The sequence below is a fragment of the Branchiostoma lanceolatum genome, chromosome 14 (genome assembly GCF_035083965.1).
Source record: "Branchiostoma lanceolatum isolate klBraLanc5 chromosome 14, klBraLanc5.hap2, whole genome shotgun sequence".
NCBI classification, from domain to species: Eukaryota; Metazoa; Chordata; class Leptocardii; order Amphioxiformes; family Branchiostomatidae; genus Branchiostoma; species Branchiostoma lanceolatum.
In genome coordinates, this window is record NC_089735.1 from 16,286,378 (window position 1) to 16,312,876 (window position 26,499).

The following is a 26,499-nucleotide window of genomic DNA, read 5'->3' on the forward strand; positions in this document are numbered from 1 at the left end:
GATCACAGTAGACAGCTGTCATTTTTCCAAAATGGCTGCCGTGAAGAGAAACTCGCGGGAAGATTCTGCCTGGCTGGTGAATCGGGCTCGGGAAAGCCTGAAGTCAGATCCACACGCCGCGAAGGCATGGCTCATCACGGCTAGAACACTCTTTCCTGGGGAATTCTCCGTGCAGGTGTGTTAAGTCTTCCTACATGACGAGATAAATTATGTGTAAAATGGGCATGGGGGAGGGTAGCCGAGGCGACTGTTGGAGGGCTTCTCTTGCAGTCTTATTTTAGCCATATGTATAAGCAAGGACATATAATGTCCTTGGTATAAGACTGCAAGTAAGAGAAGCCCTCCAACAGTCGCCGCGGCTAGGGGGAGGGGGGCAGGATATCCATAGTAGAGTAACTTAGAGTTTCTGTTTTGGTTCCGAGTCATCAGCCCGGCTGAGCCCTCCTACTCTTAGTATCATGGGCACGTTAAAGGAGTCCTTAACTCCAGAAGGCGGTGTTATTTTCCACTAGATTATGTATCAATCAATACATAAGCCGACTTTGTACAGAATTCCGCTTGTGGTGAATTACACAAGGTGTGTTTTAACCCCTGCAGACCCTACCAGTGTATTCCCTATGCGTAACGGGGGGTGTCCATAGTCCGGTAAGGTCCATAGTCCGGTAAGGTTTTAAAAATCGTTGTTGCAGAGATATGCATGGGTAGCTGCACATGATAAGTACACCTCGTTATGGACTTAACCTTTATGCAAATCACCACGAAGTTGGAGTATGTGTTGAAGTTGGTAAGCCCCAACGGAGAAAGATTTTAAAAATTGTACAAGTCTGACGCCTTCCGTGCGGGTTGACGAGCGAATGCATCGTGAACATGCCCTTCGAAACTCTTTAATTGTTCATCGTAGAATACAACAGGAAAAAAGATACCACCATATATAGGAAGGACATGCATTATGTTTCCTCTAAAAACAAACCTATATACCATCTTTGCCTTTAAAGTTGGATAATCGGAGTTAAAATGACGCCGCAGTGTTCATCCTGTCTCTCCGCCATCTTTACCAATCACGTATGACGGCAGCCAAAAGAGGTGCCCAACACAATTAAATTAGTCAACCCGCCGGTAGAGCCCCGACCATTCCAGAAAATTTAACCCTACCGACTAAAAAAATCCCATATATATTGCTGCTACCAATAACAAGGTTGAAAAGACCATCAAGGAAGCCGAAAGCGTAAAGGCATACGATCGCAGGCAACGTTTACAATGTCCCGCCATTTTGTTTGCCGGCGGCAGGTTGATCTCACCGTGACAAGGGAAATTTCTATCTCACCGTATTTGAACAATTACTGTAATACAGAATATGGCACAGATTTGCGACAAAAAAATGATATTGCAAGGCTTTAGTGTAATTCTATTCACATGGGATGCTTAAACATGAACGTATAATGACCCGCTTGTCACCTTACCGGGGTTTGGTCCCCCTTTCTGTGTTGGAAGGTTCCACTAGAATGCAAATCCCAAAAGTGCGGTGACTTTTGTGTGCAATAAAACCAAAGTGCGGAACGTCTGTGTAGCTTTAATCACAGTTATATGCCTGTTACAAGATCTAAGCTTGTTCTTGATGGGTTCAGGGCAAATTGTACGATGACAAAAGACATGCGCATTCAGTTAGAACAGTTACCGGACTATGGACACCCCCCGTTAAACATACATTTTTAAACGTGGATATTTTCGGCGTAAATGAGGGTGGTTAAGCACAATAAGAAGGCCAATTGTTAATAAGATATAAAAGAACACATAGCAAGACGAGTTTTTCTTAACCACCCTGACATTCTTTTTGTAATCTAACTTTTGTCAGGCATTGTCAGGCACATTGTAAAAAACACATAGGCTGAGGGTCACCTGGGGAATTTGGTAGAATACTGAATGCTTTTGGATGCGCACGAGACTAGTGGGTACTTTATCGTATACTGTAAAAAATATTCATTTCTACTTCCTAAAATCACCATCCATTGGAAAATAACTCCCCCCTCTGGGGTTTAGGACTCCTTTAAGTCTAGTTCCAATCAGCTCAAGTTTGAGTCAGGATATGTTAGAGAAGGACAGAAGGGGTCAGCCAAGGCATTTTAGATATTGCCATACAAACCCGCCGTATTTTGTTGTATTGTTATTGTTCTTTATTCACGACTTTCACACTTCCCAGAAGTACTTGTGCTGGGATCCAAAAACGGCAATTCTCCAGGCGACAACAATTTCACTCAGCGTGCGAAACCACTAAACATGATGGCAAGTGGGCACAGGAAATCTAATCTAACCGAGTAGAACAAAACACAACTCAGAGACGGAAGTTCGGTGCAGAACCGTGCACAGGACAGGGTTAATTTAATCTGTAATCCCTTTCTGACGGAACACGAGATGTGACCTACATGTATGAGGTCATCGGGCGAAACCACCTAAACAGTGGCGACGTGTTGGCTAGTTGTCCATAAAAATACCTTTGTCCACAAAACTTGTCAAATTCACATCCTTACTATTATTTGCCGGACAACTCATAAGTTCCTGTGTTAATACCATCCTTCTACTCAAGGTTTTAGCTATTTCCGTTTTGTTTCGCACGCTGAGGGAAATTGTTGTCGCCTGGAGAATATCCGTTTCCGGATCCCAGTACAAGTACTTCTGGGAAGTGTGAAAGTCGTGAATGGATGTTTGGTAGGTACAAAAATGTACTCACTTCTCAAGCATGTTATAATAATGGTTATTATTGGTCAAAAATTAGCGCATGTTTCACATAATACACAACATATACCTAATCTATCCACACTTGCATTTTGTCGATTTGTCGCAAGGGTCTGGGCGGCTGCCATTCGGTACCACCAGGTGACCTCAATACGACTTTCCCCAACCGAAGTCAGGTACCCATTTACACCAGGGTAGAGTGAGGAAAGTCGTGTAAAGTGCCTTTCCCAAGGGCACAAGATCGGTGACACGACAGGATTCGAACTCGGGACCTCTTGGTTCTGAGCCGAACGTTCAGCCGTTGCGCCGTTGCGTTCTGCTGTTGTGCCACACAACCCCATTTATGTTTTCTCTCTGCAGTATGAAGCCTACAGTGTTGAACAAGCTGCAGGTAACACAACAGGAGCAGCCAAAATGCTGTACGACATGTGAGTACACGCTGTAGGAAATGTCATGCATATTATTATTACATCATAATTAGATGTTATCAAGTACTCCTACTGACCCTTTAAGTTAAGTGTAATTGTGGCTTCCTAGGATAGGATACCTAGGTTTGAGTTCAAACAAGGATAACCTCCTTGGTTCAAAGCAAGGCTGTGTCCTGGACACAATACTATATAGTTGGTAGTGGATTGGACGGGGATGGTGGTTCAAATTAAGCTGGATTGGATAGGGGAGTTCTATCGAACAAATATGGTTTTGACTCGACTGTGTGGTTGGCTCACGTAAATCTGTATTGGACAGTGGAGGCTGTTAGAAGATGATTGAGACCACCCTTCCACCCCTTTCAACACTTTTGTTTGGAACAGTCCAATGTCAACCACTGTTTGATTATATTCCCCTTCCAGTGGGAAGGGGGATATACTGTTTTTGCTTGCCTGTTCTTCTTTTTCTTCTTCTTCCGCCATAAACCAAGTAGATGTGCGGTTGTAGCTCTACTAATGGTATTGCAGAAAGTTATATGCACCTTATGTTACATGGTACAGATGTTATATTTGAGATGTAGGTACCTGTAGGAAAGGTAAATACACCTGACAATAAATTATGCTAATGAGGACCTAATTCGCATCATCTATGCATAAACTTGTATTTCCCTTACCGCAAAAGCTGCGGATGTTATCTTTGAGATGTAGGTTAACCTTTAGGAAAGGTGAAGACACCTGGACATAAATTATGCTAATGGGGACCTCATTTGCATAATTTATGCAGAAACTTGTATTTCCCTTACCGTAAAAGCTGTAGATATCAGATTTGAGATGTAGGTACCTTTCAGAAAAGTGGACACACCTGGCCATGAATTATGCTAATGATGACCTCATTTGCATAATTTATGCATAAACGTGTATTTCCCTTACCGTGAAAGCTACGGATGTCATATTTGAGATGTAGGTACCATTAGGAAAGGTCAGAAAACCTGGCCATAAATTATGCTAATGAGGACTTTGCATAATTTATGCATAGACTTGAATTTTCCTTACCGTAAAAGCTACGGATGTCATATTTGAGTTGTAGGTACCTTTAGGACAGGTGAATACACCTGGCCATAAATTATGATAATGTGGACCTCATGTGCATAATTTAAGCATAAACTTGTATTTCCCTTACCATGAAAGCTACGGATGTCATATTTGAGATGTAGGTACCATTAGGAAAGGTCAGAAAACCTGGCCATGAATTATGCTAATGAGGGCCTCGTTTGCATAGCATGATTTATGCAGAAACTTCATAATACCCTTACAGTCAATGCTAAGGATGTCATATTCGAGGTGTAGGTAAAGGAAAGGGAATATCCTGCATTTTCCAGAAAATGTTGCCATTCTAGTTTGATTTGATTTATTCGACTGTAAAAAAGTACAGCCAGGGCTACCCAACTAGCCAAAGGCTGTCACAAAGGGTTAGCCCTGGCCATGGGAACAGTATTCAGAGTTCATTAACCACTGTTCTTGTTACATGTATGTCCCAAGTCCACATACTTGCAATTAGCCAAACTTGCAAATAAACTACTAGTAGTTATCTTAAGCAGAGACAATATATTGCAGGAAGACAAAATCCATGTCTTTTTCTCCATGTTGCCAGGTTCACCCAGTTCTCAGATGAGTCCATACTCCAGGCTGAGGTCCACAAGATGACGTCTGCCCTCCAGTCTGACAGCAGAGACCCTGACACTGTGTTCTATGCTGGTAAACAGATCAGATATAGCTTCCTTTTTACACCATTGGTCACAAATGATTTTAACCCTTCTGCTACTGGGGACTGAGTGTCTCTGTGGTGTAGTGGTCTGCGCTTCTGGTACTTGCCACATCTGGTTCAAATTACTTGGACTAGCCCCCTGCTGCAGTGATTGCACCACAGTGTGGCCCAGGGCTATGAAACGGAGATGTGCACCGCCGTATACATCTTATGGTGTGGGAGGATTTTAACTTTTTAACTAACTGGGGACTAATTAACTTACACCCTGCTTCAAGAGTTTTAGGTAAAATGTGGAAATTAGCTGCAACGACCTCTGTACTGTTTGGAACGTGTACTTACTTTACAATAGTGTTTGCTAGGTGAAAACTGTTCATTTTTGGAAAGCTGAGACCATGCAAAATGTAGAATAAACAAAGACAACATTATGCCAGGTATGTATGAATTCAAAGATATATATTCCACCAATGATATCTGAAAATGTTTTCTCAGGAAAGTCAACGCAATATCAATCATCTGTCAGTGTCCAGATCACATGAAGAATAACACAAAATTGATCATGAACAGAACTGTCCCCTTCTCTAACATACAGTTACAGATACGGAGTAGAAATATGGCTAAATCTTAGCTTTCATCGCTGAAAAAACATAACAATTTTAGAGGGATCCCTGGTTAGCAAAGCCTCCATTTTCCAAAAATATGATAAACATACCGTCTAAAACAAGAATGTACCGGGTGGATTTTGAGGTGAAAAAAAATAAACGTACTGGTGCGTTTATTTGAGAGGTGAGAATAGATAGTTATTGAGGTCCTGATGATGCATGTCGATTTTTTGGCAATGTCTCAGTATTTTCCGGTTTTGGAGAATTACCTGACCGACATCCCCATCTTGAAGGTGTGGTACAGTCCACAGCTGGTGTTTGGAATACCTGAACATAAATGGAAACAGGTTTTAATGTGGATTTATTGTAGGAGGAATTTAGTAGGAGGCCTAAAATGTTGATACAAATTGTGTTGTTGTTTTTTTCTGCAGGAATGTTTGAATCTCTTCCCAGCAGTGCACAGAGAGATGTACTTTTGAAAAGTGCAGGTACGTTAATAATCATATTTACTTGTACTTTTCTGTTAAATTCAATAAACGGAATGTTTGGAATTGAGGTAAGAGCTACAGTACAGATTTAACCATGATGTATCACCCAACCCTGTTAAGAAACTGCCATACACGTACGCGTGTAACATAAGATGTTAACTCATCAGTAAGACAGCTAATGTTGGATTGAATGTTATCATACTCACTCATGTGCTCCCTCTTGCAGAAAAGTCTGGAAATGCAGTAGACCATTGCAGACTGATGTTGCTGTTGCTGACAAGATTCCCAGACACCAGACCTGAACATGGGGTAGCTACATTGTACAACTTCCCAACATTTTGTCTTACCTTATCTGCTATTAAATAATAATTTATCATACATATATTTATATTATTTGTTCTATGCTGCAGCTTTTTCTTCCAACAAGGGAGGAGAAAAAAATGTATCCATGACTTGTGATGCAACTGTTCATATTACATTTTGAAACTGAGGCCTTTTAATTTAAAGTTTTAAAAAGAAAAGTCTTGTGTGAAAAGGAAAAAAACTGTCACATTGTATTTGTAATAATTATGTAAAGGTCTTGTAGTGACCGTTTTCTTCCCTACAGGTGAAGTTAGTGGACACCTTGCTAGATACAGAGAAAAGAGAAAGCCTACCTTCACCCGTTAACTGTTACAGGAAGCTGCTAGGTAAGAAGACAAACATTTTGTCTGGAACTGTTTTAGTATTTGTGTTCTCAGCTTGGTAGGAGTCGCAGTCCTTCCATGAGAATGTTAAGATGGTGGTATCCTACAGGTTTAAAAGTAAGAATACAAGTATCGTTCTTTCTTAGGTGGCTTGAACGTGACCTATAGGCTTTACACATCCATAAGTATATTTTCATAAGGCATTTAACATGATTTCACTCAGGTGAAAATACATATACAGTACCTCAAATTGGACGTTTAAGAGAAGTCCCATGTTTGAGGAGAGCCACATCTTGTGCCTTAAAATGCCCACCTAAACGTGTAGAAAAGAGTAGGGGTCCTTTGTGCTGTGAGTGGTTAAAAACCTACAGTCTTATGGCCACACCTAGGGAAATTGTCATATGGCGGTCACCTGAGTTAGCACCAAATGGCAGCCACTCAGGCCCATTGCAATTCAGCCCCACCAATTGAAAAGTGCCTTGTAATTCAGCCATTGGCTGCGAAAAGAGAGAAGTCAGCTCACCCAATAACAATGATGTTATGCCATAGAGTAATTGCTTGTTACATGTATGTGATACAGATAAAGATACTGATACCGACTCCTAATGTCTTGCAGTGTGTGACACCATCCCCCTGGTGTGTAGCAGTCCAGACATTGATGTGTCCCACAAGCAACTGTACCGCTGGCTGCAGAAGGCCATGGAGTTCTACATCTGTTTCCTCACACAACCACCCTGCAGGGAAGGTACACCACATAACCACTCCCTCATGCAGAACTTCTGTGAACTACAATTGATCCACCAGATTGTTGCTAGATGCAGCTGTAACAGGCACTAAAAGTGATATGGAAGCTGTTTAGCTCTTCCACCAGTTCTGGTCATGACAGAGAAGACAGGCTATGTAACGTTGGTTAACATAAATTGGCCATTTTTCCGATAATGGTTGATTGAAATCAATCTGGCAGAACAGTAAACCATCCTTTTTTTCTGTTATTCTGTCAGTATCATGTATTACCTTTGCACTAATGCTATATACAGTCAAACCTGCCCAAGGCGACCACCCGGCGGACCGAGTAAAAACGGTCGCGATGGACAGGTGGTCGTCATGAAGAGGATTCCACTCACATGTTTCCAGGTCGAGGTTTTCAATACAGTACGTAAATGGATGGAAAATTAGTGAATTTAGACAGCATGAACCCCACCAGGTTCAATTCTCATTGACAGAAAGATCCTTCAAAAATTACATGTTCCGTTATCGTCGTAATAATTGTATACCGCTACATCGTGTATAAATTTTTGTCATAATTTTGACTACAAAACAATGGTTGCCTCGATGATCGCAGCGCCCTCCCGCATTCACACGTTATATTAAATAGTACACACTCACACACGCGCACATCATCGAAGTTTTAAGGCCTAAGACAAATCCCTAGAAAACCTGCTGACCCAAGCCTTTTTTGGGGCGCCGACCACTGGATAAAAGGGGCAAAAAGTTTTCGATCTGACAACTAAAGATGAAAACGGAACGGTGTGATTTCGTCGCGCCGCGCCGCATCGAAAGGTAAGTCAGTGCAGCAGAACGCACACCGTCCAATAAAGGTTTGTGAGATTCATGGAAATAAAAAGAAAATAAGAATATTAATTTTAATTAATAACTAGAGTATTCATAAATGTTCATACACAAAAGCAACGTGTTTTAGAAAGGTCAGCGGTACGCCAAATCCGGGCCGCGCCAAAATCCAAGATGGCGTCGGGACCAAGGAACAATATTTCTCGCCCGACGTTTTGCCCGCCGCGAAGTCATTTTTCGGCGGAATTTAGTAAGACATAGACACATTTTTGTTGAAAATACAAGAAATAGATAGTAGTTTCTGCGAAATCTGACTTTTTGACGCCATGCACTACGTATTCGTTTTGAAAATTGAGTTTAAACCGAACTGAGTTTGCGGTAAACTATAAGATTACGATAGGCACAACAACATCACAAACATTTGTCTTTACAATATTTATAGGGGGAACGTTTTATTAAAACACTTCATGGAGGAATCGATGCTATAACATTGCTATTCCACATTTTTGTCCTTATTTTTGTCCTTGAAAGTCTTGAAAACATTCCGTGAAATCCGACAGCAAAATGATCCGATGTCACCACACGCTTGAAAATTAGGCGGCCGCCATGGGCAGGGACTGTGCTCTGTGCGGTCCCAATTCGTGGCGGTCGCGGTCGCGTTGGACAGGTGGTCGCCTTGGGCAGGAAGCTTAATGCTTGTGCCTATGGGGAAAATTTTCGGGACCGAGAAAAAGCGGTCGCCATGGCCAGGTGGTCGCGTTGAAAAGGTGGTCGCCTAGGCAGGTTTGACTGTATGTTAGATTTTTTCTCTAGTCATGCTGACACCATAATATTTCAACTTGAAACTACCGTCCACCGCACGCAGAATGACACTGCTCTTGGACAGGTGTGAACATTATTCCGGGAGAGAAGATTCGTCATTAATATATGCCCCTAATTAGCTTTTATACAGCAGCTGTTGTGCCCATCTTGACTTGAAGAGAGTGCCAAGGTCATTATAAACGTGACCAAAGAAAAAGAAAAACACAAGACAAAACGGTCGTACCACACACATCAGGCCTTCGGTAACATCCCGTTTGTTGAGTCGGTAGAACGTCACTTAAAGTCGACATCCACCGTCATGGCAACATGTACATTATTCATGGAAAGTTAGCTGGATGCCGTAGCAACGGTAATACTACTATGCCCATGTGTTCCTTGTTGTGTTAGGAGCAAACTTTGAGGAAAATATCGTCCTCAGTCCGCTATCACACACAACATTTAGACAAAAAAGTGTTCCTCACAACCTTTGTCGTCTGCTTGACAACAGGATGCTGGGTAATACTATAGTGGCGGGAAAATACACGTGCCGTAGGTTGTAGCAACAAAGAGGAGTTTTGATGATTGATCACACTTAGAATCCAGTTGCAGGTTAGCAAAAGAGATTGTAATAAGTTGTCTTGTAAATAATTGTGTTTAGCAGGAAGCGGGTGTGACATTTGTCTTATAAACCAACAAACAACCATGTAGTGTGATTCTCCCACGAAGCCCTCAGACTCTGTCAATAAGGGACAGAGAGTTTTTGACGTCACCAACTTCTAATGCATAGTTATCGAAGCTTTTCAGACAGTGTTCTGAATACGTTAGTCTATCCGGACTGCATTGCTGGCGTTATAACTGATTTTGCATCTAGCACATATCCCTAAAATACACCGTTTCTAAAAATGGCAAATTTATATACCCCGCGAATTTATGTTAACCAACGTTACAGTATTTACAGGTTTATTTGACAAGTACAATGAACAGTGGACCCAGCTTAAAGTCCCGTCCTAAAGACTGCAACCCTTTCCAGTAGCGTGCATGTCAGATAAATGACACAGCTGAGATAACTGATTCTCTTGTATCGTTTTGTTCTTTAGATATATTTTTCTAGATGCTATTTTCTCTCTTGCATCTAAATAACAGATGCAATTGAGTTCTTCTTCCACCTAACTTTATATTTCTTCTATTCGAGGCTCCAAAGGCCCTGTCCTTTCATCAGATAAGTCCCCCCTGAAACGACAATCCTCGGTATTTGGGGGCATGTCCAGACACGCTGTGATCGAGGGTCTGACCGACAAGGAGAGTGTGGTGCCTGACCCGTGGGAGAGACTACATGAGCTGATGATGACCATTGGCTGCAGGTGTGGCTGGGAGATCAACATGGCAAGTCTACAGGAAGAGAGGTCAGTCCACCCCTGTTCTAGTACTCAAATGTTACAGCCCTTAGGCCATGTTGATTGGATTACTGTTATTCTTGATTTGTGATAAACTGTAAATTATTTAGCTAGAACAGAGGATTTTTTTGATTATTCAATACCACACTGTACTTAAGGTTAGATTAAAGATCTCATTGTCCTGAACAAAACGCCGTTTTCAGATTTCAAATCCGATGACATTTTTGGTGAAAACTTAATCATTAGCCCCATGGGTCTGATATGGCACCACAGAGAGTATCCTCACCAGTAAGAAAGACATTGTGTACAATAGTATGCCTGTGGGGTAGTCAAGTTTTGATGCTCCACAACAGAAATTCTTGGCACAAAATTTGCTTATGCAAGTGTCAGCTGCCACAAGATGTCAAGCAAATTAGTCATTATAACTAATTATCTAATTTGTAATTAGCATATTTGCATACTAATTAGGCATAATTGCTCTTCTTCTGCAGGTTTCTCTACTACCACTTTGTATATAACAACTACTACCACTTTGTATTTAACAACTAATATAACAACTGGTACTTGCAACATACCTAGCAATTAGATAATCTCTATAAGCTTTGGTATTGTTGATTAATGACTAATTATCATATTTGCATATTGATTAGGAAAAAATGTATAACACAGGCCATTTCTACATATTGGCCTATGCATTTCTCTTTGATCTCATTTCTATGCAAACTAATAGTGAAACAGGTAGTTGTCACAATATGTAGAACAAATAGATAATCTCTGACATTCTTAATTAATAGATAATTAGCATATTTGCATACAAATGAGGACAACAAAGTGCATGAACATGACTGTTTCTACCTCTCAGCCTACACAATTTTTGTCTGCTCTCATTTCTTTTCAAAACGATAGTGGGACTGTTAGCTGTCACAATATGTCTAGCTAATGAATAATCTCTGGCATTCTTAAGTAATCAATAATTAGCATATTTGCATATCAATTAGGCACATGATTAAGGCTTCTTTCACCTAGCATACAATGTATTCTTTTCTGCTTTCATCAAAATAGAAAAAATAATACCAAAAATCTAAAGTATTCTTATTTAATGGCTGCTTGTCATAATCCTCCGCATACTAATTAGTCAAATTAATTGGACAATGAATGACACTTCCATGTATGTGCATTCATTACATTTTAATGCAATCATAAAAAAATGTAGCTCTTGCCTTTTCCAAAACAATCCTAAGCATGGAATGTAGGTTTAACATGCCAACAGTCTCATTAATTAGAGCTGATACAAAAGCATGCTCTCAGAATAATTCTTTACTCTGATTACTGATTACTCTTGGTATACTATATCATAGCTCTGTACATCAAATTCAAAAGCCAGAAGAGAATCTTTTTAATTCACATATTCTTAGAATAATTCTTGGCAAGGATTACTCTTGTTAAACTTAATCACTAAATCAGACCTCTGTACATCAAATTCAAAAGCTAGGAGGGAATCACAGACTGCCTTAAATTAGAAAAATCTCTTTTGAAATGCACATATTCTCATAATGATTCTTGGACAGTAGTCAACTCGGTTTCTCCCAGTCAGGACAGAAAAATCAGGGCTGACCCTCGGGACACACCTAGAAATATAAAGACAATCAGTGCAAGACAACAAGCCACCAGGAAAAAATAACAAAATCTTGTATGGGACTTAACTACATTGTACTTTACAAGAGATATTGGCAAGTATATATCTTTAATAATACTGTGCATGCAAAATAAATTGATATCAGACACCTCAGGCTAAACTCATCGATTCATCAACAAAACTCCTTGATACTGAAAACTTAATCCCATCTACCTTCATAGTATATGCATAGTATATTCCCAAGACGAGAAACGTGTAAGAAACCACATTATAATCAATGTTCCCCCGCCTCCTCCTACTCGCCGCGTCCCGCCCCAGTACCTCGGCTTCGCGCCATGGCACCGCGCGGAAAACACAATTCCCAACGCATTTATCCCAAACTATATGCAGTAAATCTGGTGTCAAATTAAAGCTTAGAACATGCTTTATCGTATTTCCGGTGACGCAAATTGATAATTTACTTCTATAGGGGCGAAAAACGTGATCAAAGTTTTTAAAATCGTCATAAATAGACTTACCTTGCACATAGAAATTTGCAGCACCCGCCAAAATGTTCCTGAAATCCTCTAGAACGTGTTCGTGACGTTTATACAGACCATAATATTCGTATGACCCGTTGAAAATTCGGTCAAAGTGCAGAGTTCGATTCCGCCCTTCGCTGAAATCGTGCCCGCGGCGCACGCTGCTATCGGGGCGGGTGTGTCTGCTCGTTAATCCCGCCTTAACTAAACACCAGTAACTTGTATTTATAAGAAATTCCATACACGTAGAGGTAAGATATTGATAGCAAAGCACACAAAATCTGGTGCTTGAAAGTATTATACTTTTTTTTTCAAAATTTTTTTGATCGTCCAACTTAGGCCCGTAATACGGGGGAGTCAGATTTCACACGTTATTACAAGGTGAAATGCGCTAGCTACAGTACTTTATTTTAGCTAATTTAATGGTCACTAAGTCAACCGATAAAATTTCATAATCGCTAATATTTGAGACAGCGATGTTTGTTCCCACCGTTAAAATTAGATGCTGTGACCTTCTCTATTTTCCCCCAACTGCTATATTTTCCTGCCGCTATATTACAGTGATTTACAGTATATGGTTGGCTGTGCGGGCATCAATTTTATTTATTTTCCCAAAAAAAGATCATACTGTAAATCAAAACAGCTGCATAATAATATGTATATTCCGTAAATTGAAAAAAAAAATAACGGATATGGAATGTTGTAGAATGCCATGTTTTAAAAGGAAGATGTAAAAACAAAAATGAATCTATTTTTCAGTACTCTGACTTTCTCTGACCTTGATTTTGTTGCTTATAAAAAATCTTGGCTTAATTTTTGTTGTGAGATGAATTGTCTTCTTGACTTTTCTTCAGGAGTTTATCAGACAAGTGGCTCTGTTTGAAGGACCTGTACAATAAGGAGTCAGAGGACCTGGAGGACAGCAGTCAGAGGAAACACATCCTATACTCAGCCACGTTCCTGCTGTACCAGTGTGTACACAACTACACTGTAGCTGTGCAGCCGGAACTATTCTCAGGTACACCACACAACCACTCCCTCTTGCAAAACTTTTGTGAACTGCAACTGATCCAGCAGATTGTTGCAAAATGCACTTTTGGCATATCAAGTATAGATGATTAACTTATCATAATGTGACGTCACGGTGGCGCAGTGGCATTGTGTTTGGCCCAGAACCCAGGGGTCCCCTGATTTGTTCTGTTCACATTGTGCCCTTGGGAAAGGTATTTAACACGACTTTCCCCACTTCACTCAGGTGAAAAATGAATTATAACTTACAATTTACAATGTAGCTTCGGTTAGGGGCGTCCCTCAGATGGGACATTAAATAGAGGTCCCCTGTTTGAGGAGAGCCATACCTCAAGCAAGTAAAACTAAAAGAGCCCGCCACTCTTAATCTTATGGAAAAGAGTTGGAGTCCTTCTGGGTGTGAGTGGATGAAACCAATCTGTAAGGATATGCAGCTTGTATACTATTAATACAAACCTTGACACGGTTTACCAGGTATGCAATGAAAAAAATGAAAAAATCTTAGTCTATAAAGGTACATGTGTCTGCTTGCATCTTGATTTTTTGCTTTTTAATTGTTTATCATCAAGTATGACAATTATCAAGTATGTCAATCTTATTGTCCCCATAGGTTCCACCTCCCACAGCGCTCCTTTAGTGCTGGTTGAAGACATCAGGAACAGAGCAGCGGTGAAGGAGAGAAAGTCTGGCAAACCTGTCAAGAAGAGACGGAAACTGGAGGCAGGGGAAGATCGAGTGAGTCTCTGTAATATTATGTAGATGAGCCCTTGTGAGCTCCATGAAAAGTGCAGGTTATGTAGCCTCCTTAGCAGACTTCCTAGAACGGCGGCCTATCCAGTCTGCTCCTGATCGGCGTGGATAAAGGGAAGGTGATTACGACAGCCATTCAGAGAGGCTATTCACATATTCGCGCAAGGGTAATTCACAGGTACAGGAGGAACGATTGACTGAATGGGCCTGGCACACGCTTGGTTTGTTTCAGGAGTTACAAAACATGAATAACACCAATCGGGGTCAGAAACAGAGGCTAGACTAAAACTATCTCTTGAATCAATGTGGGCATTTGTTCTATTGAAGGCAGTCGGACAGTTTTGTCAGATATTTTCATATCTAGTCCAGAACCGGCAGAAATGGGGAGGGAGGCATGTGAGCTCGCCACTTAAGACGAGTTTAGAATACAAATACACATGTCTTAGGCTAATATGCAACATCATCTTCGGCTTCATTGCAAAATTGAAAACAAATAGATTTGCCATGGCCAGCTCTGTCGTAGTCCCAAGAAACTACACAAAACAAGGCTCCCTTTGAAGGGGGCTCTGATGGTCTGCAACCGAGCTTGTAGTGGAGAAATAATCACTACCATCGTCGTTTCCTTGGCAAGAGACGGTAGTATCTGGTAACAAATTGACTTTCCGTGACCTGTAGCCAGGCCAAGAATTCAATCCTTGCCTTCTGTGGTAAGTTGAAATGTTAGATTTTTTGAAACTGATTTTGAACCTGGTGACTGATAGGAAATGGCCGGATCGGTGAATTCGGGGGCGTGAAAACTTACTGCCGGGATGAGGCGCGTGCGGTTTATTAGGGTCCACGGGACGCTGGAGTTCACAAGTCCATGTTGATAGCCCCTAAGTGTTTTTTAATTTCCCTTTATCCACGCCGATCAGGAGCAGACTGGATAGGACGGGCAGTCACCCCTAAGCTACACAACTCCCTCGGCTACATAACCGTGCGTGCCATTTCAAAATACATAAAGTGGAATCTGCCAATATTTTTTAGGGCACATCTGATGACGAGGCAGGTCAAAGGTCGGGTCGAGCCAACATCCAGATGAGTAAGACAGGTCAGATGCCGCCTGAGGGGATGGCATCCTTCCGTACGGCCATCGACTGCTGGAGACTCCTGCACAAACAACATGCCATGGAGAAAGGTACGCCATAGGCTGGAATTATATCAAGTAAGGCCATGTTGATTGGATTACATGAATGACATCCTCTGGGAACCCCAAAACTGATGCAAGCGTGCGAATAAAAAGAAGTTTGGAAAAAAAAGTTGCCTTTATTATGAAATCTACATAGTCGGGTAGGTTGAACAAAGGACTGTGTATGGTATACTGAATAATAGACTTTTATTTTTTGTCCTTTCGCACCTTCTTCGACTTTGGAATTGACTATCCTGATGTATGTTTTTTTCACTCATTTCGCAGCTGCTTTGTACGATTTATACCATGGTGGAAAACTTCCGTATAATACAATGTCATCCATATACAATTGTCATTTCTGCAGATTTCACTAGACTGAACCAGCACTGGAAGACAGAGGGGTGGGTGTGGCTCCAGTCCTTCATCATAGACATGCTCCTCTATCAGGTGTGTGGTACAGTCATGTAACATACATTTGTGTTGACATATACAGGTTTCCTGTGGTACTTTGCCTGTAGTGTAGACACACATGTATACCTGCAAAGTGTGTGATACAATCTAGCAAAAACAAGAGTCTTAGGACCCAAAATCTCCATGAAACTTTTTTTCAATTATTAAACCAGTTCCCCCCATTCTATATCGCTCAATGGTATGACCCCCGGCCACCTGTTGGGGGCTTAAGAGAAGTGACCCACTTTCGCTATTGATAGCTACTAACAGCTGTTAGTAGTGCCACAATATACAATTGATTTTCCCATTACTTAGGCAAATTAAGTCCAATTTGCATAATTTGCACTTCATTGTATACATCCCTCTCTAAGCTACCTGCCAAGTAAATAACATGAAAATCTGTCTCTCCTTTCTTCAGTTATCCCCCTTAGAAGATTTTGACAAATACGCCATTGCAGTTCCAGTGACACATACCAGGGGGCCCAAAATCGACCTTGACCTTTTTCCTCCTGACACCTACCCACATACCAAATATCATTACAATTCATTTACACGTTCTTCAGTTATGCTGACTTTACGCATCCGGTGACACATGCAATGTACATACACACACGGTGACACAAACATACACACACTCGCACACACACGCAAACACACTAACTTTGCATGATTTGCACTTCAGTGTGTACATCTCTGTCCAACCTACCTACGTACCAAATAACCTGAAAATCTGTTGTTCCTCTCTTCAGTTATACCCCTTAAGAACATTTTTACAAATACGCCATTGCAGTTCCAGTCACACATGCCAGGGGGGCCAAAATCGACCTTGACCTTCCTCCTCGTAACACCCACCCACATACCAAAAATCATTACAATCCATGTACAGGTTCTACAGTTATGCTGACTTTAAGCATCCGGTGACACATACATACACACAGACACCAAACGCACGCAAAACAGTATCTCCATGAAAAAACCTTTTTTCATGGAGATAATGACAACTATTTCTACTTAGGCCATAGCAAGTAAATTTTATGGATGACATCCTCCGCAGACTCCAAAATTAATGAGATGGGGCAAAAAAAAAACAAGGCGGGCCAAAAAAACAAGATTCATATATTTTAAAATTTTGATATCATAAATCTTGTTAAATAAGAATTGAGGTGACGAAATATGATATCATGACCAACAGATCTTTTATTCCTGTATTCAACCGATGAGGTTTCATATATAATATAAAACCTCCTTGATTCAACAGTAAACATGTCCTTGTATATGTGGATAATGTTACATCTCAATAGACTAACTACAACAAATGCAGAAAAGAGCGATGAAACACCTTGTGTATACAGCTCAATTAACTAGAAACTCCCCCTTCCCCCATTATTTATATAATGGCCTTGCTAGAACAAATGCAGAAAACAGCTTGTTATTATACCATCATGGGTAGTGGTGCGGATCGGTCCGGCCGGACCGGTTCCGGACTTGTAAAACGTTTAGGTTCAAGTCCAAAAAAACCTAAACGTCTGGAAACAAGTTTGGACTTGAAAAAAAAATTCTCTCACTCATACACTCCTTTTTGTTTTAAACCATCTTAAACCTTCCTTAAATCGTGAAATTTGCACTAGAAAAATATTAAAACATTGCTGTTTTTGTGTTTTTAAACTGAACTTTTGTGTTAATTACTGACTGTATATAATTCCGTATATATAGTTTTCAAATTACGTGTAAAATATCTGCCAATATGCAATTTTACATGTAACACGAAAAAATATTCCAAAATTATTGTTCAGGTCCGGACTTTCAAGTCCGGACCTGAACCTAAATTTTGGACTCGAGTCCGAACCTAAACCTAAACTCGGGTTAAGATCCACACCACTAATCATGGGCAGGAACCACACTGGGTATTCATATGCAACGAAACACCTTAGACTGTCAACATTAAACTGTTCTTGAAGATGTGTATACAACTGTTCAATTAACTAGAACAAACGCAGAAAACAGCTTGTCATACGTATACCATCATGGGCAGGAACTACACTTGGTATTCATATGCGATGAAACACCTTAGACTGTCAACGTTTACGACATATTTGCCCATTTTTGGCATGTTGATCACAGTCGGAGGGCAATGAAATTTCTTGTTTTTTATTTCAAAATCAGGTGAAAATTAATGAGCGCGCTGATGTCATCCATAAAAATTACTTGCTGTGGCCTTAGTATTTGGGAAATGGGGCATACTTATTTTTGTATATAAGAAATGGACTGCAGTACCTTCTGCTATTGATAGGTCTCTTTGCAGTGTAGTGTCATTTGATTTCCACCTTTTATTAAGAGTGCCATAGAGTGTAATAGATGAAATGCCATAGAGTGTAATAGATGAAATGATCTGCATTAATTGACGATAAATGTCAGCTCTCTAACTTTGTCCATGATGTCCCTACCATACACACAGGGTGATCAGCAGAAAGCAGTCAGTCTGCTGGAGGAACTGTTGGGTAGCTGTGGTGGGAGGGACCCGGATGACAACAGACAGGTATTATCAATTCATTCATTCATAATCCCCTTCTTACGTTTGTGAATATTAGACATCCAGGTCAGAATAGTATATACACATAGGTTGCCATCACACAAATAGCACATTGAAAGGGAATTTCAACTCTTTTCCTCATTGATAATGTGAATAAGGCCCTGATTTGCATAAGAGTCGTCTCGTTATGAAAATCATCACCAAAGGTTCCTACCTACCCGAAACAATGAAAAATTTCATCAAATGCTGCTTGAGTTATCCTCCTCCAAAATTTTATACAAAATGCCCACCACAGTTCCATGCAAGCCACTATGGGGGCCAAACTTACACAACTACCTTCCTGACCCAACAGCTATCCATGACTCAAAAATCACAACCATAGCACATTCAGAACTTGAACTCAAAAACTTTGAAGTCCCGCTGCAGTACCGTAGGTAGCCGCTAGGGGGCTCATTATCGAACTTGACCTTCATTTTTCCGACACCTACCAAATTTTATCATGATCCATTCAATGTCTCTTGAGCTATCCCATTTGCAAGCAAACCAACAAACACAAAAGGTTCTCTGCAGTACCGTAGGAACCTGTCAGAATGCCCATTCTCTAACTTAACCTAAAGTTTGTTTTCCCGACCCCTACCAATCTAATAGATTTAATCATGATCCATGCAATGACCGTTGAGTTACCCCATCCCCAGACAAACCAACAAACACAAAAGGTCCACTGCAGTATCGAAGGAACCCGCCAGAAGGCCCATTTTTTAAGTTGACCTTCGTCTCCACAACAGTAAGGTACCTACCAAAAATCATGAACATCCATCCATGGCTTCAAGTGTAATGCCGCCTGCATCCACAGTCACTCCACAATAGCCTGAGCAAAAATATAATATAATTTTCCACCTATGCCGAAGGTAAGTAGATGGGACTGTTTTAATGTGGCTTGTGACTGGCGGTGGTCGCATTGGCCAGGCAGGTTTTACTGTACTTCAGTCTATGGCCACAAGTTTGTGTGTGTACATTACTATTGTTATACATGTATATGCCTGAGAGGACTGTCAGGAATTTGTGTTTCATCTATTTTCAGACTCTTCTGAGGTTGTCCCTCCAGCTTAGCTCCTGCCATTTCTGTCTTGGCAATTATCAGGTGAGTTTTACATGTACATGTACCTTTAATCTAAGTTAACTTTATGGTAATTAAGCTACAGTCAAAACTACCCAATAAGACAAGGGACCAATAAAATCTGGTCTATGTGGACAGGTGATCACTATAGACAGGATTCTTAATGCTTGTGTCAATGGGAAAAAATTATATCATGTACATGTACCACAAGTGGTCAGGTAGACAGGTGGTCCTTATGTAGAGGTGGTCACTTGTACAGGTTTGATTGTTAAGTTACCCAGAAATGAATTGCAAATTATATCATAATAACAAAGTAACGGTGTAAATGTAGCTGATAGCAAATACGTTTTGACATTATATGACAAATACTATATAGTATCCAAACATTCTACTACACGTTGCATGCATATTGATATCTGTCACGCAATTCGCATTGGGGCCAAGTCGCCCGGAGTGGCATACCTTCACACCAGGGGTCAAACGAGTGCAAGTTGTAAAATCACGTCCAACAGCCAAGTCGAATCAAGCTACATTCTTTGCTTGATCAACTGCGGACACGTAATTCGTTTGTTACCACAGTGACTCTTACTGTTGTGTTCAATGACCGTCTTGTACTTCATCTTGAGGTTTTTCACCTTTAGTAGTGCGACATTGCTTCCCTGTTTTCGCATACCTCTTTTTGGCCAACTCATCTGCCACCCTCTGGTTTCGGTGGAATCCCAACATCCCGCCCGATTCTGCCATATTTCCGCCACATTCCGCGGTAATATTCCAACCAGCTAGGAGGTAGGCGAATATTGTATATAGTTGAGAAACAAGCGGAAATGTTGACTTTGTGCATATGACCCCTTGAACCATGTCCGGGTGAATGTGCAAAGTAATGCGCCAATGTGCATCGAGACGGGATATGCGTTCATACTAATTCGGGATGTGGGCAAGTCGGGAGTAAACCACCTCCCGGGGGCAGTTTCCCTGTAATGCGCATGGGGCGTTTTCAAATGCGGATTGGAGGGGTCATATTAGGCCACATCAATGTGGCTTCGGCGATTTCCACGATTCGTGCGACTTAGTATGAACGGGGTCAAAGTGTGTTAGGTAGTCAGCCATTTTCTACTTGTACATGTACAAATGTACAGTCAAACCTGCCTAGGCGACCACCTCTTCAACGCAACCACCTGGCAATGGCAACCGCTTTTTTTCTGTCCCGAAACTGTTCCCCATAGGCACAAGCATTAAGCGGCCTGTCCAAGGCGACCACTTGTCCAATGCGACCGCCACGAATTGGGACCGCACAGAGCACAATCTCTGCCCACGGCAACTGCCTCAATTTTTTATTTTGCTGTCGGATTTCGCGGAAATGTTTTTAAGACCTTGACAGACAAAATTTTTGATCGAAAAATTTTTGCCCCTTAAGGGCCAAGCATCGAATATTCGATTCTACTTCCGGGGTTTTCTAAAAGATTGAACACCCTTGGCACGAGTAGCACGGGCACGAGAAACCAGGGTAGCCTCTGAATTTTTAACAGCTCACCCGCTAAGTAAACACCGGGGCCGGTGATGGCAGTGGGATCAAGAAGATAAGGACCAGTTTGAGTGGTTCAACTCTCAATCATACATGTATTTCTCTTGATAATTTGGTGAACATTTGGGTCTGACGTCAGGGATTTGTTAACAGTGGCTCATTTCTAGTCATGATCATATGCTAGCAACCATACTCTAGACGCTCATTTTTATAAAAGGCAACTGTTGTACAAAAAGTATTTAATGTTTTGTGCAGTGTTCTCGCCAGCCTGAAATTTTTACCCATCATTTAAATTTTGCTTCGGGGAAGAACATACCGAGCGCCGAAGGCGCGCGGCGTCGCGCCGGAGGCGTGACCATTCTAGGGGGGTCTGGTATCCTCCCCCGGAAAATTTTGAGATCTAGACCCTCTAAAACGCTATTTCCTGCATTTTGAGGGGCAAATTTCCTGGTAGAATAAGCTTAGTTTAATGACATCTCTTTCGGTGAAAAATTACACAAGGGTTTCAGGCTTAATGTTTTGGGGAGGCGTGCCATCATCGCGGAAATATCAAATGTTCTGAACTTCACACACAAGCTACACTTCTATGTTGTATATAATCGGTTCAGAAAATAACATTTAGCACAACAAAACTTTATTACGTATCAGCTACGTCCTACAAAAAATACACACAGAATAAGTCGGCAAAAATAAAACACAACTTTTCAACAGTTGTTCCGTATGCGCCCTGTAATTATCGAACATAATGAGGACTTTGACACCCTACTTTGAGACAGAACGCAATAAAGACGTCCATTTTTTTGTACCATGTTTTCCACGGTTAATTTCTCCGGTAACTGCACTGAATGTGTTAAAAAGTTGTCGAATCAAGCCTTCCAACAGCCGCTTCGTCGTGCGATCCTTGCGATTCCCGCCATTCCCCTAACATCTCACAAATTCACGCTTAGCTGAAGTCTCGCGAGTAGCGAGACTCGCATGTCATTGGTCGTTTTATCTTGACGCGACGGAGACGTGCACTGTGATTGGTGGATTACAATATCTGACGCCTGTTTACCATTTCTTGCGGGAAGAAAGCAGGTTACTCAGCCGCCGCGGCTTGAACTTTGATACTGTTTACACAGATTACAGAAAGCCTGATAGCTATAGGAGTATTTCTGAATTTTAAGGCTTCTTTGATGACAATAACTGACAGTGAACCGAGAGGGACAAAACAGAAATAAACATCAGCCTGATGCGACCGGCCAAAACTGTAGTGGGGAGGGCGGCGCATGACGCCGAGTTTTCGGCGGCCGGCGGGCATTAGAAATGATCTAGATTGCCCTCGTCACGAACTTCCGCTGATCCTCTGGAGTTTTTGAAAATTCTAAGCTCTGTCTAAATATCTTCACACACCGATTTTTGTCCATTAAAAATGACGGGTTGGGCAAAAATTTAGTCCGTCATGAGCGACAAAAACCCGTCAAATGACGGGAGGACGGGTGCTGGCGAGAACACTGGTTTTGTGTCAGTCCAAAAATAGGAGGTACCAGTATTGTTTGGAAAAAGACTTGAAGTTGGGCCAGCTATGAACCCAGACTTTTAGTTGCTTCATGATCCACCTTCCCCACCCTAGGACTTCTCCCGTTATATCAATTTGTACATATAGCTTGGGGTCCAGCAACAGCGTTGGTAGCTTTAGTCTGCTCCCAACGGTCGCTACTCCGCAGGAGAGGTGGACAGGAAATGTTGCCAAAGCATAGGTATATGACTCCCGGAGACAGTGCATTGTCGCCATACATGATTTTTATACACCACTTTCTAGTGACTACACACTGTGGCCGTGCGATGCCCGCAATTGGACACGGCACAAAAGGACTGGGTGCGACACTAATTTCCGCTTACGGCAGAAAATTTTAGTGGGTACATCAAAAATCACTGGGCACAGCACAAATTTGTAGCCGGTACGGCACAAAGTACTAGGTACAGCAGAAAGGAGTATTGTGGGGGTGTTATAAAGGCCCGCGCCCAGCATCGGTCTGCCATGGGAGGAGCCCGTCACTTTCTCGGACAGTGGATTTGGCATTACACAAACTAAACTAGAGTTCCACGACCTCATACGTTCTCATTAATTATGCAAATTAGGCCTACATTTGCATATTGTCTATCTATTAACATTCCTCTCTTCCTCAGTTACAAATGTCACATATTTGAATAGTCATATCATGGAACACAGCGGGTTTTTAAAATTGTCTCATTGATTATGTAAATTAGAATCTGATTTGTGTAATCATCTAGTCATACAAAGCATCGCATAAGCTATCTACATACCAAAAATCATGACCATCCATCAAGCCCATCTTGAGTTACAGTATTTTCTCATTAATTATGTAAATGAGGTATTTATTTGCATACAGTAGCTGATATCTATTATGCAATTTGGCGGATGTATAAATTTTCCTCTTTAATTATGCAAATTAGATACTGATTTGCATAATAAGTATCTAATCATGTACATCATCACTCAAGCTATCTACTTACCAAAAATCATGACCATCCATCAGGCCCTTCTTGAGTTATTCCCTTTCAAAGTCTGAAGCAAAACCTGCTCCTGCAGTTCCAAAAAGCCGCTAGGGGGCCAAAACCACATACTCTCTGTCCAAAGAGCTATCTACCACTCAAAAATCAGGACCATAGCATGTCCAGAACACGAAATATAAAAACAGGAAGTTCCGCTGCAGTACTGCAACAAGCCACTAGGGGACCCAAAATCTGATAAATTTTCAAGTCTCATCAAGACCTACCCACCTACCAAATATCAAGACAATCCATCCAAACCTTCTCGAGTTATGCTGGTCGTTACACACACACACACACACACACACAAACGCTACCCTCTGCATATTAACCTTCTCGGCAAAGGTAATAAAGTCTGTGGTTAACAGGTAAACATGTATATGATTGAGTACTTTATGCACTTTTTGACGGCTCAGTGTCTTCACAATCAGCAGATTATTTCCACAGCGAGCAAACCCACAGTTGATCTATATCTGTACGCATCAAACCCATTGCTGACTGTTATTCACATAGTCATATATAAACAAAATGTTCAAGTTGACCTGCACCTGTTTATGTCTTTGAGTGTGAACAACTCTAACAAGAGGAGAATGGGGCTGTTTCATTGTATGTAATACAGAACAGGCTTATCGAAATTACCTGAGCGACCGCGTTCCAATGTATAACGCACTAGGAGCCGCGTCTTTAGCACTACTGCTCTGTCAACCATTTAAATCTACAATAAACTAGCTATCTGATCAAATTGAAGATAATGAGTAATGTTCCTGGAAATCATGGCACACGATTGCGAAGGTTTCAGGAACTCTACGTGCGTATGATAAAAATAAGACGGCCAGATTCATTGGCTTCATGCTCATGGGGTATAACGCGCGAGTAGCCGCGTCTTTGTAACGGAGTGAACATTTTCTATACGAGTGCTACGCTCCCCTATAGTCAAGTCGACAATAAGCTATATCTTATATGAAAGCCATGGTTTGAAAAGCCGTGGTCAAACCATGGCTTTCATTTAAGATGGTCAGTACATGTATGGCTTTCATTTAAAATGATCAGTACACATATTTTCATGACTAGTCATAAACTCTACGTGCTGACCACGAAGTTCTGTGATTGCATGGAGAGCGACCTCGCACAGAGTTAGAATGCACCAGGTGCCCTGTCGTTATAACGGAGTCAACATTTCCAGTAATCTACGTCGTGTAATCAACCATTTAAATCAATATTAAATTACGTATCATTGGAAAGCTAAGGTTTAGGGGAGTCAGCATATCAATTTTGATAGGGTTAGTGAATTCTTGGTGCTTACGACGCCATGAAAAACATGAACATCAAGTACCGTGGTTTCTGCTTCTCTGGCGCATTCCAATCGTGTATGGAACGCGCGAGGCGCCGCTTACTGTTTTTCAACAGAGTGAACATTTTCCATATGTTTTTAAATAAACAATAATGAAAGGCAAGGTTTCTGGAAATCAGCACAGAGGTTTTCAAGAATATTTATGACCGCTACATGCTTGCTGCAAGCCAACAAAAATGGCGTAAATATGCAATGTTCAGTGGAAAATTTCTTACTGTAACAGTGTTACTCATTTAACACCAATAAGTTGGCCACCGTTGGATGCACCAATGTTTGCTCTTTAAGAATGCCAAATTTTATGGACCTGCAGTCAACCAACTTTCTGCTAGGAGTGTTAAAGTAATCAATAATAGTAATAATAATAGTTTATTGCAAATTCATGCCCGTAGGCTAATTGCATGTTGACAACAAAGTCGAAATACAAATGTAAGGTTAAACAAAAGGTATACATGAATACAAGATCATTCTATATTGCTATTCTACAGTAAAGTTTCTATATCTACGGTACTAATGCGGGGTTTGATTTCTTCTCTGAAAGCAGTGGAAAATAAAAGTCCCACACTTTCAATGATGAGTGGGTTGGAAGATTTTAAAAGGAATATGAGTTTCTGTGTATTTCTTAATTTAGACCAGTTTTTGGTGATTTCGGATACTTCGTGAATAATCTGTTTCTTTCGGCTTCAAATTCAGGGCATTCGCATATATATTTCATTTTCCACTGCTTTCGTTGCACACTGTTTACATGTTCTGTCCTGGACCGGTAGCTTTTTGTATCTCCCTTTCTCTATTTCTAATGGGTGTGCGCTAATTCTTATCTTACATATTGCCAAACGTTGGTCAGAGTGTTAAAGTAGAGCCTGCTAGAGGGTATTTTCATGGGAGAGGCAAGTTACATGGTTTTCGCTGTTTAATAAAGTAAGCGTGTTCTATTAGCATTGGCCCTTCTACTATTTTATCCAGCGGTCGGCGCCCCAAAAAAGGCTGTGGTCCGCAGGTTTCTTCTAGGGATTTGTCTTAAGCCTTAAAACTTAGATTTTATGTGCCTGTGTGTTTGTACTCTTAACGTAACGTGTAAATGCGGGAGGGCGCTGCAAGATCATCAGGCATCGAAGCAAACATTGTTTTGTAGTCAAAATTATGACAAAAATTTGTACCAGACGAGTGAGTGTAATGGTATACAAATATTACAACGATAACGGAAAATGTTATATTTTTATAAGATAACATAATTTTCCATCTATCTACGTACTAGTACTGTATTTGAACACCTCGACCTGGAAACATGTTGTGAGTGGAATCCTCTTCATAGCATCCATCGCGACCGTTTTTGCTCGGTCTCCCGGATGGTCACCTTGGGCAGGTTTGACTGTATGGACATTTGTGTATTTATACTAAAAAGTCATGAATGGAAGTAC

The 26,499-nt window shown here is 41.1% G+C and overlaps 1 protein-coding gene across 1 annotated transcript in view; it reads left to right on the top strand.

Moving 5' to 3' along the window:
• Nucleotides 1-5: 5 nt before the first annotated feature.
• Nucleotides 6-26,499, top strand: part of LOC136449004 (integrator complex subunit 10-like) — a 41,356-nt gene continuing 14,862 nt past the window's right edge. Inside the window, exons 1-14 of the mRNA XM_066448759.1 lie at nt 6-175; nt 3,091-3,158; nt 4,807-4,910; nt 5,951-6,007; nt 6,234-6,316; nt 6,615-6,696; nt 7,310-7,438; nt 10,256-10,466; nt 13,469-13,632; nt 14,254-14,378; nt 15,420-15,570; nt 15,926-16,008; nt 18,467-18,547; nt 19,623-19,682. Of these exons, the coding sequence (XP_066304856.1) occupies nt 32-175; nt 3,091-3,158; nt 4,807-4,910; nt 5,951-6,007; nt 6,234-6,316; nt 6,615-6,696; nt 7,310-7,438; nt 10,256-10,466; nt 13,469-13,632; nt 14,254-14,378; nt 15,420-15,570; nt 15,926-16,008; nt 18,467-18,547; nt 19,623-19,682 (1,542 nt within the window). The 5' untranslated portion in view covers nt 6-31. The remainder of the gene's footprint in view (nt 176-3,090; nt 3,159-4,806; nt 4,911-5,950; nt 6,008-6,233; nt 6,317-6,614; nt 6,697-7,309; nt 7,439-10,255; nt 10,467-13,468; nt 13,633-14,253; nt 14,379-15,419; nt 15,571-15,925; nt 16,009-18,466; nt 18,548-19,622; nt 19,683-26,499) is intronic.